The sequence below is a fragment of the Bombyx mori genome, chromosome 13, assembly GCF_030269925.1.
Source record: "Bombyx mori chromosome 13, ASM3026992v2".
Taxonomy (NCBI): Eukaryota; Metazoa; Arthropoda; class Insecta; order Lepidoptera; family Bombycidae; genus Bombyx; species Bombyx mori.
In genome coordinates this window covers 12,258,125-12,271,849 of record NC_085119.1, presented here as the reverse complement: position 1 = coordinate 12,271,849, position 13,725 = coordinate 12,258,125, and the positions used below count along the sequence as shown (strand labels likewise).

At 38.1% G+C, this 13,725-nt stretch overlaps 1 protein-coding gene across 28 annotated transcripts in view; it reads left to right on the top strand.

Moving 5' to 3' along the window:
- The window catches only part of LOC101743402 (liprin-beta-2), a 39,380-nt gene that overhangs the window by 10,736 nt on the left and 14,919 nt on the right, over positions 1–13,725 (top strand). For 16 of the 28 annotated variants that reach the window (XM_062671886.1, XM_062671882.1, XM_062671880.1 and 13 more), the window contains exon 3: positions 11,100–11,273. In XM_062671886.1, the coding sequence (XP_062527870.1) occupies positions 11,100–11,273 (174 nt within the window). The other 12 variants (XM_062671876.1, XM_062671875.1, XM_012691815.4 and 9 more) reach the window with 4 other exon arrangements.

Genomic DNA, 13,725 nt, shown 5'->3' with positions numbered 1-13,725 from the left:
TAAATTTTAAATTAGCGGCTTGGCTGTGCAGTTCGCATTATTGATGTCCTTGAGTAACTACAGTAATTCAGCGCTAGATATAGACTGCCTTAGTTGGCAATATAAAAAGAATAAATTTCTATTACGAAAGAATATTAAAATGCTGTATAACACGCTGTATTTAAATATAAAAGAAATACATTTTTATGTATGGTCGATTTTATACGTAGTATGAAAACATCAAACTTGTATAATGCTGTCAAGCGAACAGGATACTTGTCTCCGTCAAATTTGAGAAAGGTAAGACGTATGTACATTTGTATCATTGAATAATACAGTTGCAAATATCCACTGTTAAAAATGTATGTTGAATAATTGGTACAACATTTTTTTTTCAATAATTCACCACTAACGTTTAATAGCAAAATATTATTGTAACATGGAAAATTGCTCGAAGTACTTGAACGGATATTGTCGAAGCTGCATCAAAATGTACTTTTCGGTTTGCTGTTATTCGTTTATTGACATCGTATATTGTACAGTGAGATGCTTAAGCCAGAAGCAAGCACTGGGGTACCCGGTGACACGTATGCTATGAAAGAGCCTTGTTTACTGACCATCGTGTAGCGCTGCACTTCAATGGCTCCCATGCAACAGCATGCATCACTTCACCATTCATTGGCGTTTCCCTCGCTCGGGGTAACTAACCTCTGAATACATCCTTTTCAATAACCCAGATATAGCGCGGAATGCGTTCAGTTTTAATAGTTGTTCGTCGGAAAGTTGCTGGTATTCGGGACCGTCGTGATTCCAATCGTTGAATAGTTTAAAATTTCGGGTATACGTAGTTAGGCTTATGAAAATTTTCAGCCTTCTCATGTTGTTGAGATGTTTTGAGTTATTCTCTTACTGGTGGTAGGACCTCTTGTGAGCTCGCACGGCTAGGTACCACCACCCTGGCTACTTCAGCCGTGAAGCAGCAATGCGTTTCGGTTTGAAGGGTGGGGCAGTCGTTGTAACTATACTGAGACCTTAGATCTCATATCTCAGGGTGTGTGGCGGCATTTACGTTGTAGATGTCTATGGGCTCTGGTAACTACTTAACTCCAGGTGGGCTGTGAGCTCGTTCACCCATGTAAGCATTAAAAAAAAGTTTTTATGGCACAGATGGATGTAACCGAAGTTCAAAGACATGAGCTAAATCACTCTACAAACTGTTTCACGTGACGATTTCACACCATAGCCAGGATCGTGGTAATCAAACCTTGCGGTCTGAAAACACGCCTTAAATGTTCATCGTTAGTCATAGCACAAATTACCTATATGGAATAATTTAAAACTGAATATCTAACGTGATATACTGAAATTACCCGAAAATTAATATGCACCGGGAGTTTGCACCGCAGTCCAGATTCCAGGTGAACGCCCGTTCCATTAGTGCTAATTAAAATGTCACTAGAACTTCCGCAACAGCACTACGAGTTGTCCAATATGCCTACTTTGCAGTATTTCATGTGTACCTAACTTGATGAACTTTGTTAGGTAGTTAAGTAACACATATTTCTACCAATAAACGTAATGAAAACTACTTTCGTTTCTTTTTACTGATGGTAGGAAGGACCTCTTCTTAGTCCGCGCGGGCAGGTACCACCACCCCGCCTATTTCTGCCGTGAAGCAGTCATGCGTCTCAGTTTGAAGGGTGGGGCAGCCGTTGTAACTATACTTGAAACCTTAGAACTTATATCTCAAGGTGGGTGGCGCATTGACTTTGTCGATCTCTATGGGCTCCAGTAACCACTTAACACCAGGTGGGCTGTGAGCTCGTCCACGCATTTAAGCAATAAAAAAAGTATAGTTTTCGTGGTCATATACCTAGTAAGATGTTAATCGTCGATTTAAAAGTAATTCTAAATATGTTTGCTATTCCTGAAAACCGAATAAACTAACTACACCTATAAACATTAAATGTACAATGTCAATTAGTAAGAAACATGATACAATCATTGTATAAACTTTCAACATTCACGTCATGCTAGGAATTGTGTTCTTGCCGATTCAAAAGGGGTAGTGAAATGTAATAGCAATGTATTAAATCTGGTTACCGATATTCAGCCAATATTGTTGGGATGTTCGTTTATGTAACCGCATTGTAACCTGGTTAGGCGGAATTTGCTGATGTTATTTGGTTATTGATCGCTGGCTCCCCATCAATGTGCCGATGTTTGTTGTGACGTTTATGTTATAAGTTTTAAAATTCGTTTGAAAAGCGCCTGAGACTACGTGATATATTTATTACACACGCACCTTAATTTAACTTTAAAATTTTTTTTTATTAAATCGTAAAAGTACTTTTTATTCAACAAAATTTATTCACCCAAAGTTTACCATCCAACTACGAATGTTATTGATAATAAATTTACACTTACACTATTTTTAATTCAAATTTATTAAAATTTATTTTCTATTTTTTAGTTGGATTTTCTATAAAAGCGTATTTCGTTAGTTTGTTTAAACTGTTATTTCTTTTTTTGTTGAATATCAATTTTTTCAATATTTTTTTAAATATTGAATTGTCATTAGTTCTCAATAAGTATACCAAATTTTGAGTTAATCCGATATTTTGAAGGGGGTCAAAATCATGTTCAAATATTTCGTTACAAGCATACGTACGTCTGAAGCTAATAAAAGCGTATTAAAAATGAGGTCACCCGCTTGGATTCGAATACTGTTTAAAGTTTACGTGTGTAATTAATTCCTATTTCATTTTGCAATAGTAAATTCTTATATTTTCACAGACCGTTAACAGAATGAGATTTTCCAAACATGATATTGTAGAGATCGTATCGAAGGAAAATGAGAAGGCGCCTAGCAAAGGTCATTTCGTTTCACCCTCAGCAATGGCCTCATCAGCGCGACAAGCGTGAAAGTAGGCTCCGTCGTGTTTCCGTTGCCCGTCTCCCCGCTTCCTGCAAACGATATTCTAAGAACATCTGCCACCTGCTTAAACTTAAATTAATAATGTTGTCTGTTGTCTTGTTTGCGAACTCCTAAACAGGAATGTCATTAAAGTTAATTACGTACGTAAAAGATCTGCGAAAATGATAGATGACGATGAACCTGGTAAGAAAAGTTGCGTTGAAGGTTTTTAGAATATTTGTCCATTGGTGTGAACTACAAATAGTTTTGTAGTAGTTAAAAGAAATGGAATGTTAGCGGTTACGATTATTGGCAACTTTTTTTCTTACTTAATCGCTGGTAGTCTAAGGCGCTATTCTAGCTTCTCGCGGACGCTTAGGTCAGCTTACGGGCTCAACCTAAGAGGATTTGCTATCCCTAGCAAGAGCAGCGCTTCGCAAATTCTAGCACCGGATCGGAATCGCGACCCACTAAGAAAGTTTGCCGAGAAAGTCAGTGGGTTGAATAGGCAATACCTTAACACACACATTATTATAAAAATATATAATAATTAATTTTTTACCAGAAAATAAAGTTTCAACGAACAGTTTCTCGGCTGATATTCCAGTAGTCTGGAAAGTTGGGCGGTTTTTAGATTTCTTATTGACTGCGGCTCTAATTTCCGCTTTGCGAAAAGTATTGTACAAAAAAGCTTAAATCGCTTTTGTTAAATTTACTTTCTGCAAAAATTTATAGATATTCCAGTTTTTTTATGTTTTACGATACACAGAGATTTGGTCATGGCCCTGTTATTATCGTTGTCCAGAATCGACGACAACTATTTATTACATTACTACACCCCCACTCATACACTACTATTCATCCGTCTTCGATAGCGGTAAAAGATCGCATAATTAAAGTCCATTAGTTCACAAGTTTTGTCTAACAGTTAAAAAAGCAGTATCGCGCCATAATATCCACGACCTTTATTTACTCGCTGGCTCGGCAAATTCATCTGTACAAAGAGTAATTTAAAATTCAAAGTACCGGAGTTGCGTCGGTTCCCTCATTGTTGTGAACAAACATTTCTACTAAAACATAATGAAAGCCTTGTTTAGCCATACATTTTGATGGTGTTCAATTTCGTAAATTACGTGTGTATTAATAAGTATATTAATTTTCTTAATCAAACCCAACAACATTTGGGATGGCCATGGAAAGAGCCATGTTCGGAGTTTCTCTGAAGGATAAAATCCGGAATGAGATTATTCGACAGAGAACTAAAGTCATCAACATAGCTCAAAGAGTCAGCAAGCTGAAGTGGCAGTGGGCTGGCCATATATGCCGTAGGACTGACGATCGCTGGAGCAGATGGGTTCTCGAGTTGAGAACGCGCAGCGGAAGACGTAACGTGGGACGCCCCCTGGCTAGGCGGTGCGATGACCTCCGAACGGTAGCCGGCAAGAAGTGGATGAGGAGAGCCGTAGACCGGGCTCAGTGGTGTGGATTGGGAGAGGCTTATGTCCAGCAGTGGACGACTGTGGGCTGTTGATGATGATGATGAGCATTTGGGAGCGTAGTCATCTAAATTTTTCGTATTAAAACGTTCGTTCACGTTTTTGATCCTAAAATAAACTTGAAAACACACATTTCCGCTTGTTTATACCCGGCGCCTTGGAGAATTTTTATAGTTACGAAATACAACTACAAAAAGAATGCGACCTAAATTCGTTTGATAATGCGGAAAAACGTTATGATTTTCGTGTTTGATCCAATAATAATTAAATAGGACAGTGTATATACGTTGTGTCGTTAACAAGTCCTATTTATACTCGGCGTTCAAGAGTCATTTACCACCCGCCAGGACGCGAGGGTGCCGACCGCTTCAACAATGCGGTTGAATTGACTTAATAAAATAGTCTATTATAACAAATACTGTAGTCTGAGTTTCGTTTGAAAGCGAAAGCTAGGTTACCAGATTTAATAATAGTTAAAAACTCGAATATTGGCTATTGAGATTTTTATTTTCTGTTGAAGCCACGTGCAATGAAATTTAGCTTGGTCGCCACGTCTATTATACCACGGGATCCTTGTTTGAATCCCCCGACAGCAGTTACTAACTTTGTTAATCATATTTGCTGTTTAGGGATTAGAGGAATATAAATTATAGTATGTGTTTTTCGTTACGTTACGTTACGTTGCACCTGATTGCGGGTGGGCACCTTCACTTATGGACGTCAGCAATGCCAGAGGCATAGCCAAACCGCTGATGTTTTTTTCAAACTCCGCTTGAAAAAATATTTGTAGCACTCACATACTATGAAGGAGGTAGTTAATGCCAAAGACAAATAGTATCTAGAAAAATTATTGTATGAAGAAAGATACGTCTTAGCGCTCAGGAACCACTGTAGAGGGATGTTTATTCGGATTGTACGTGGTAAAAAATACTTCTGGAACTGTGGATTTAATGTAGTAGTTGTATATGTTACATATTGTGTATGAACTCTGTTCCGGTGGTCTGTAAGACAAGATGAAGGGCTCACATAAAATTCTCCGGACAGCAAAAAAAGAAATAGTATCAAACGGCACGTGATTCATACATAGATTTTTTCGACAACACTCGGTTGTGTATATTATGTTCCCATTGTTCCGAACTCTTCTGAGCGCGAAGCGTAATAAAACTTTCTTGTTTAATATTTAGCTCGTCCCGCTGTTGTCCCATTTATACATATAGTCGGTGCGATGTGACATTTTCAGTCGCAGTTAGCAACATTCAGTCGTAACGTTCATAATCTTATTTCACCGCATTTCGAATGTTATTTGTGTTTTAGTGATTATAAATTTAAACGGTAAGTCATTTTTTTTTATTGTGTACCCAAATGGAATATAAAATGTGGACTTGTACAGATGGAAAATTGAATCAATGGTTCGCTACTTCCTAGGTTGCAGACGTGCTGTCAATTTCAGACTCAAGTTTCGCCTGTACCTTGTATTTTCCTTAATAAACTCATTACATTATTTTTTTTATTGTTTTGGGTTATCGTTATGTGTAGCTATTAAAAACTTACTTTTATTCGAAAAATAACATGTTTTTCGGAAATATTAATGAACAGTTTTAATTTCAACTTGATTTCAGCTACAGCGAATTATTTCTTCATACAATACGCTTAGAGTTTCAATTTGAAAATAATAGCTGCAATATCATTTATTGAAATAGGAGATCAATTAATTAATGCTAATACCTCGCTCGATTATTGTTTCGAGGCACGCGGCTCCGCTCATTCCACTGTAAAATCGTTTAAACCGGGTCAAACACGTCCGGGACCGAAGAATACAATAAAAGGCTTTGAAACTTTATTACTGTTTACTTTTAAAAACCTAAAATTAGCGAAATATGTAATATAATATATGACGATATATTATATTATGTCAGAAATTTTAGATGAATGATAAAATATTCAACAAACAATATTCTCTTGAGTTTGAGTATTCATACGTATTAAATCTTTCCAAAGATTTCCTAGAATATTGTATGACACTCACATTTCTGCCTTTGAACACAAAACACAAACGGGCGAACGTAAACCCGGTGTCATATGATATGAATATATAATTGGATAGTATTCAGTCGTTTTTCACATACATTCTGCTTCGTGATCGAAATAAACAAAACATGTTAGTTTAATGCTTAGTAACTGCATTTGTTAATATAGCCAAAAAAATAACAGCAACAAATTATGAAGTGTATTAGTTTAACATACAAGAAACCCCATATTATGTTTTGATAATGAAAAGATAACGTCATTGTAGTTACGTAATAAGTTGGCGACATTTTTTTCCCGTAAGTACAGATCAGATGTTGAGTAACCCCCGTAAACCCCGTGCTCGACTTGACCTATTTATTTGAAAGCTGTAATTGAAAATGGAGTCTCCTTTGACACTCAATTTACGATCAGGAAATTCTACTTTTCCCACGGAAGTCCATTCACGGTCGATTCAAAATTAACTAAATTATAAGGGTAAGTCTGCAGAATCTTTTTCAAAGAAAATTTACGCCGTCTAGCCAATAATAAATGTACATTTGTGATGAATATTCTTTTTGCTTAGACGAGTGAACGAGCTTACGGCTCGTTTTGGTGTTACCGGAACCCATACACATTAGCAGCATAAACGCCGCCACCCGTCTTGAGGTTAAGGAGATCTGTTTTAAGTTTAAAGTACTATTTGAGGTTTCGTATTGTTACGCGCTGGGGTTCGGGATAAATAAAATTCTACCGAAGTATAAATTAAAACTCTATTTAACTTAAAACACTTAACGAACACTTTAAAATTCTTAATTCACTTCTTCCCACTTCGTTTCAGGTGATCTGTTCGCTGTTTCGTTTCGAGAAGTTTCGATTACTAACTGATTTCGTGCAATCTCTGTAACGCCTTTATAGTCGACACGACATCCCTAGATTTACGAGTATCGAGAACATTCCTCACAAGTAGAGTATTTTCTATACGTGTTTCCGCCATTTGACAATAGATGGCGCTGTACTTCTCGAGCGTTCTAGAATATTTTTTTATTGCTTAGATGGGTGGACAAGCTCACAGCCCACCTGGTGTTAAGTGGTTACTGGAGCCCATGGTCATCTACCACGTAAATGCGACACTCACCTATAAGTTCTAAGGTCTCAGTACAGTTACAACGGCTGCTGCTGCTTCATGGCAAAAATAGGCAGAGTGATGGTATCTACCCGCGCGGACTCACAAGAGGTCCTACCACCAGTAAAAAACGGGTTCTTTTTATATTTGTTTCTGCTATTCGACGATAGATGGCGTTGCTCTTAACGGCGTAACAATATTATATTATTATGCTGTTTAATATATGCATTCCGGTTCTTTTATGTCAGGTACTTAGCGGTAGCGACTTGGCTCTGCCCCTGTCGTTGATGACGTTCATAAGCAGCGGAACCACTCACCATCATTTGGGACGTATGATTCTGTCTACAAGGCGAATAAAAACATAGTAAATATTCTATAAGCGTAGACGGGGGTATACAAGCCAATCTACCCCTTTTTTTATTATATTTAACTAACAGTCAAATGGTTATCGGAACTGTCATAAAATAGAATCGAGGCTTTGGACTCACGCCTTAAGTTGGATAAGATATCCAACATTTCATTCGACATCCAAGCCGTGAGCTTTTCTTCCAATCTCTGCTTAAAAAAACGATAACTTCTGCTACTCATTCCCTCTAATCACCTATAGCGATAGTAAAAAAAACGGTTATACTACCGTTGAAACCGGAAAACATTATTGCATCGTGACAGAAATAGACAAAATGGTGGTAACAAATCGTCCGAGTTCATATCACACTTTAAAAACATATACAAATTATTTTTTTAGATATGTAAAGTGAACCTTTGTATGGTCGTGATTTTCCGCTTGCGCGTCATTTATTCGTTTGCATTGAAACTTTGTAAATGCGGTTTTTAAGAAGGTTTTTTTTGTCACATTACTATCGAAGTACTGATGTTGCGGCCATTTGTGTTAATTACAGGGTTTTTAATACATACATACATAACGAGTCACAGTCTGGTTTAAAAATTACTGAATTTAAAAAAATCTCTGTCTGAGAATATCTGCCACATGAGAAACGTATTTTTCGATTTCGATTTTCTAAAGCCGGAAGCCAACGATGTCGCTTCATTTTTAACGTTATCAAAAAAAAAAGGTTTTTATTAAAATAATTCTAGAATATTTTTTTAAATTCTTACAAATTTTATTGTCTGTCCAGTATCTTATCATTTGGTGGTAAGTTTGCTCATTTAGAAACTATAAATGCAACAAAATTAAGGCACGTATTTATTTTATACACCGGTGTTTATACTGTGAACAGAAAAGTTTTATCTTTGAGCATGTGTTTAAGTTGCTCATAAAAATGACGTCGTACATGCATTGGGCATTCTCGATGAAACAGCTGTCGTTCTATTTCTGAAATGAGGGGTGATCCTCTCGTAGACACTCGTAGATAAATTTTTCGATTAGCGTCACTCAAGAAAATTCGTTATATGATTGGGATCCACATTGTCGTGTGAAATGACGGTGGAAATATTCTTAGAGTCGGTGTCATCAAGTGTAATAAGTATTACGTGTTACACAGAAACAGCGAAATGGATTGCTTGAGCTCCCGTAGAAGATTTAGGAATTTGGAATGGGTTGACGTCAATGGTTACTATTACCCACCGCAGTTACCATTTAATCCATATTACGTACCGGGGCAAAACACACTGAGAAACGACTCCCGAAATGTTCGTAATAATGATTTCGTCGATGTCGATAACACTAGCAGCGAATATGAGTGGGGACACCATTGGTGCCAGTCTCTGTATGAAGGCGTTAACTGGATGCCAGTATCGGTGAGTGTTCAAGCATGTATGCATTCTGTACGTGTGTTGAAAGTGGTGTTGTGTTCGATCATTGTTAACAAGAATGTATGTAATTAACACAAGTTACAAGTGCGCGTAAAACGATTGGGATTGTACACAATATGAAGGATATATTGTGAAGGATAACTTTGAACCAACAACAGGAATGCACCCGGCGCTTACAGCACGATCTATTTCCGGGCACGGGCGTCGGCCCTATTCGTGTAAGCTCTCCGTTCACTTTGAAGTAAAACATGCGTGAGCTCGGGCGCGGAGGCTCACTCGTGGCAGCCACCATAGCAGCATTGCACAATCGAACAGCCGGCGAAAAACCACCAATCCCAATTAAATCGCGTGCAAATACAGAATCTAAACATTCTCAATTAGAAAAGGAAATTTCTGAGAAACAATCGAGGCGTGCATCAGGAGGTAGTGAGCGTCCTCTCTCGACCGCTTCGGAGACCTCGGAACGCGACTCCGCGTCAGTCGTATCTAGTGAGGAGCCGCCCCCACAAGAGAGTACGTAATTCACGAACGAGTTACTGACGTAGCATTTAATTGGAACAAAGCCAAACTGTAAATAGAGACACGTAATTGACTCGCGTCGCGAACTTGTCACACAGTGTCGTTTTTGCTTAGCCCCATGTCCGACTGTGAATACTTAACTGAACCCTTCGACGAGGATCAGGAGCGTGCGACGGCGGGCTTTATGCACCCCGCCGTGCGCTCCTATATGTACTCGCCAATGGGTGAGTTAGTGTATGTCGGACATGAGGCTTGTCTGTGTGTGGCGCACTCTTGACCGTTTATCTTCTAACAGGCGGTGATTCTGATAGTCCAGATGAAGCGACAGTGAAGTGTACAGTGTGGTCCGACGGTGCGACCGGAGACGCTCGCCCCAACTCATCTGAAAGCGATTCATCTTCATCTAGCGGAGATGATTCTGAAGGTCAAGAATATGAAACTCGAAAAAACAACGCCGATTACCGAACATTAACACCGAACAGACGTTTAGATAACTCAACGAGGCGTGACGATGATTTCAAGTGGATGCCTACTGGCAATATGGTGGATGAGAATGAGCAGCCGTCTATGGAAGCCATAGCGGAAGAATATTCAGGTGGTAGTCTAAATAGACGAAGGCGTATTTCGTCTGATCGTAGTGATCGCGATCGTAAAAGTAGATCGTCTTTGTCGGGCAAGCCTCCGCAGCATCCTACGGGTGTGCGAGCGTCACCAAGACCTCGACGTATACGCAATGAAGAAACACCTCCAGACTTGCATAGACGTTGGAACTCATACGAACATTTCCGCTGGCCAGAAGGCGGATGGTGGCCCCCTATGTGCTGGTGTCACGGTCCCCCTATCCCTCCACCGTGTTGTATGCATGACCGTTCTTGGCCCTCACACCCTTCGCTTCCACAAACGACTGTGCGTGGTGGTTTCAAGGTACTTCTGTTTGTTGCTTTCACAAAATCCTAAATATTGTGTTATTTCAAATAATACGTTTATCTATCTACTAAAGCGTATTAAAATTTATGTAATAATTACCTATTAACTTTCATTTGATCAGAATAATATTTATCACGATCTGTAATTCAAATTACAGCGGTAAGTAAGTAAGAGTAGCTATGAGACACGCTATTCACTTTTCTAATGTTTTTAATTAATTGTGACTGGTTTAATATGTGAAGCAAGATAAATTTGATAGAAGAAATTATAAAAAAAAATAAAAAAAATGTGTTTAGTTGTAGTAGTGATTTTACGACAGCCTTGAGATGAAATTATGATCTTAAATTTTTGTATTTAGAACGACGCGGAGGATCGTGTGCGTCGATTAGAAGCGGACAAGGAGAGTCTGCAGTTGCAAGTACAGGTGTTATCGGAGCAGATCTCAGCACAGACCGAGAAGATGGTCGACCTAGAACGGGCACTACACGAAGCCAAACAAAGACTTGACGATGCCGAGCAAAAACTTCAGAAGGTAATTCTTTTTAACCGTCTTTCAGTAAAGAAATAGGAATGAACGGAAGAAATGTATTTATGTTTAAAAAATGTATTTGAATATTATGGTTAAGGTTTTTTTTATTGCTTAGATGGGTGGACGAGCTCACAGCCCACCTGGTGTTAAGTGGTTACTGGAGCCCATAGACATCTACAACGTAAATGCGCCCTCCACCTTGAGATAAAAGTTCTAAGGTCTCAAGTATAGTTAAAACGGCTGCCCCACCCTTCAAACCGAAACGCATTACTGCTTCACGGCAGAAATAGGCGGAGTGGTGGTACCTATCCGTGCGGACTTACAAGAGGTCCTACCACCAGTAAACAATTATAAGGTATTAGTGGAGCATTAGCAAAATTTTAGATCAAACAAGATTTATTGAAATATATTTAAACGAAGTAGTGACAAAGTTTGTGAAGTATGAATCATTCATTGGATTTCACTGTATAAACGTGCACTGTTACCTGAACTACATATTTATGTGCTTTAACGTCGTCGGTCTTTAACATTCCGCACGGCCTAGATCCCAGTGGAACGGGCCTATTGAATAATCATGATCCGTGTGGGCTGTGCAATTTGAAGCGCTTCTTAAAGTCTGGGATCTACTTACTCTAATATCACTATTCGCTGTGCCTGTGCGTATCGTTCTATTAATCTATATATTAATACATGAAGCAAAAACTTTGGACCCTTTTACGAAAATTGCGCGTGCGCAGGAGTATGAAATTTCCCTCACTTATAGAGAATATAGAGAAAGAATGCAGAATGTTATTTTTTTTTTAAAATAAGCTCAAAAAATACATTAAATCAATAAAAAAAAACATTGCACACACTATACCATGTATTTGACACACACACTCATGCACTATTTGTTTATTGTCAAACTTTTCTTATTGCTTATAGTCTGGGCAAACTGAGAATAGATTCAATATTGCTTGCCTTTATTAATATTTGTCTATAGTGTAGCGAAATCTGTGATTATAGAAGTATAATAATAGTCTTTGACAACAGAATCATAATAGTGTAAAAACTTATAATTTGTTGCGACTACCGTGGGACCACTAGTAATATTTATAGAGTACCTAGAGTTGATACATTTTCATCATAAAACAAACCAGTGACGGAATGAAAGAAGTTTTACTCCGTTTAAGGACTTATAGTTAAAAAAAATTCTAACGGTCAACAGAGATGTCAATGTCACAATCAAGGCCTATGTCCCTATGCTACGGCGACTACTCACCATCACGTGGGTTGTAGAATGGCCTATAAAAAAAGATCTAATTAGTAAATAAAAATTAAATATAGATTTTATTTTTTGAAGGAATGTAGACCATCTAAACACGTACACAAGTCGCATTAATGTCCGTTTATTGTCTTGTTAAACGGGCACGGGCAGTGATTTAATAATAACTCATAAAACGTCCATAATACTCCGGAAAACGACGTTTTCGTGCATTCGTTCGTGCTCACAAGACCACATCAGAACAGCCGTACACTGATAGAATATTCTTAGCTTGTACCACATTTGATATGGCCAGTGATGTATTGAATTTCGAAAACAATGGTTAATTCGAAATTAAATTATCGTCATTAGTTTTAAATTATCTGTATTATCATTTTTTAGTGCAAAGGCAAACCCATTCGGGCTGTAGTAAGCGTATCGCATGAACATCGAAATGTTAATACCGCGTCCGTTTCAAAAAAGGCAGTGCTATCACTGCCTATTTCGAAACGGACTACTGTAATGTGCTTTATTTATACATACATATTATTATCAACTTCACTATTATAATAAAACAAGGTTTTCAAGATATAACGTAAGATATAATAATGATAGGTGGTAAAATGACAATGTGTTCGAAATATAATTCAAATAATAGAATATGGAAAAGAAGGTTACAACAACTATAGAATGCAGTGTAAATTGTGACGTATTTAAAACATTGCTAGATGCTTAAAATATAAGAGTTCTTCAACACGCTTAACCGGTACTTGTCATCAGGAAATACGAAACCCTTGCATTAGACGCCTTCAACTCTAACACTAGGAGTAGGGACCTCGGTAACCGTACTCGTCGAACTCAGCGGAGTTCGACGTGCAACCTAACTTAAACATTAGCCCGCTGAGTTTCTCGCCAGATCTTCTCAGCGGGTCGCGATTCCGATCCGTTAGTAGATTCATTCGCGAAGCAGCTACTTTTGAGTTTATAGGTCTTCTTTGGAGGTGCTAGGGTAGTTGATAGCAAATTCCACCCCTCCTGACTGAGCCCTTGCTCGCCTACCTATCCTGGTAAAACTGGAAAGGCCTCACAGCCCCCAGTAATTCTTCAAACCTAAAAAAAAGGAATTACGAGATTTCATTAGATTAAAATTACAAATATTTTCTAGCACAATAGGGACTTTAAAATAAGATCGTATAAATAAATTTGATAATA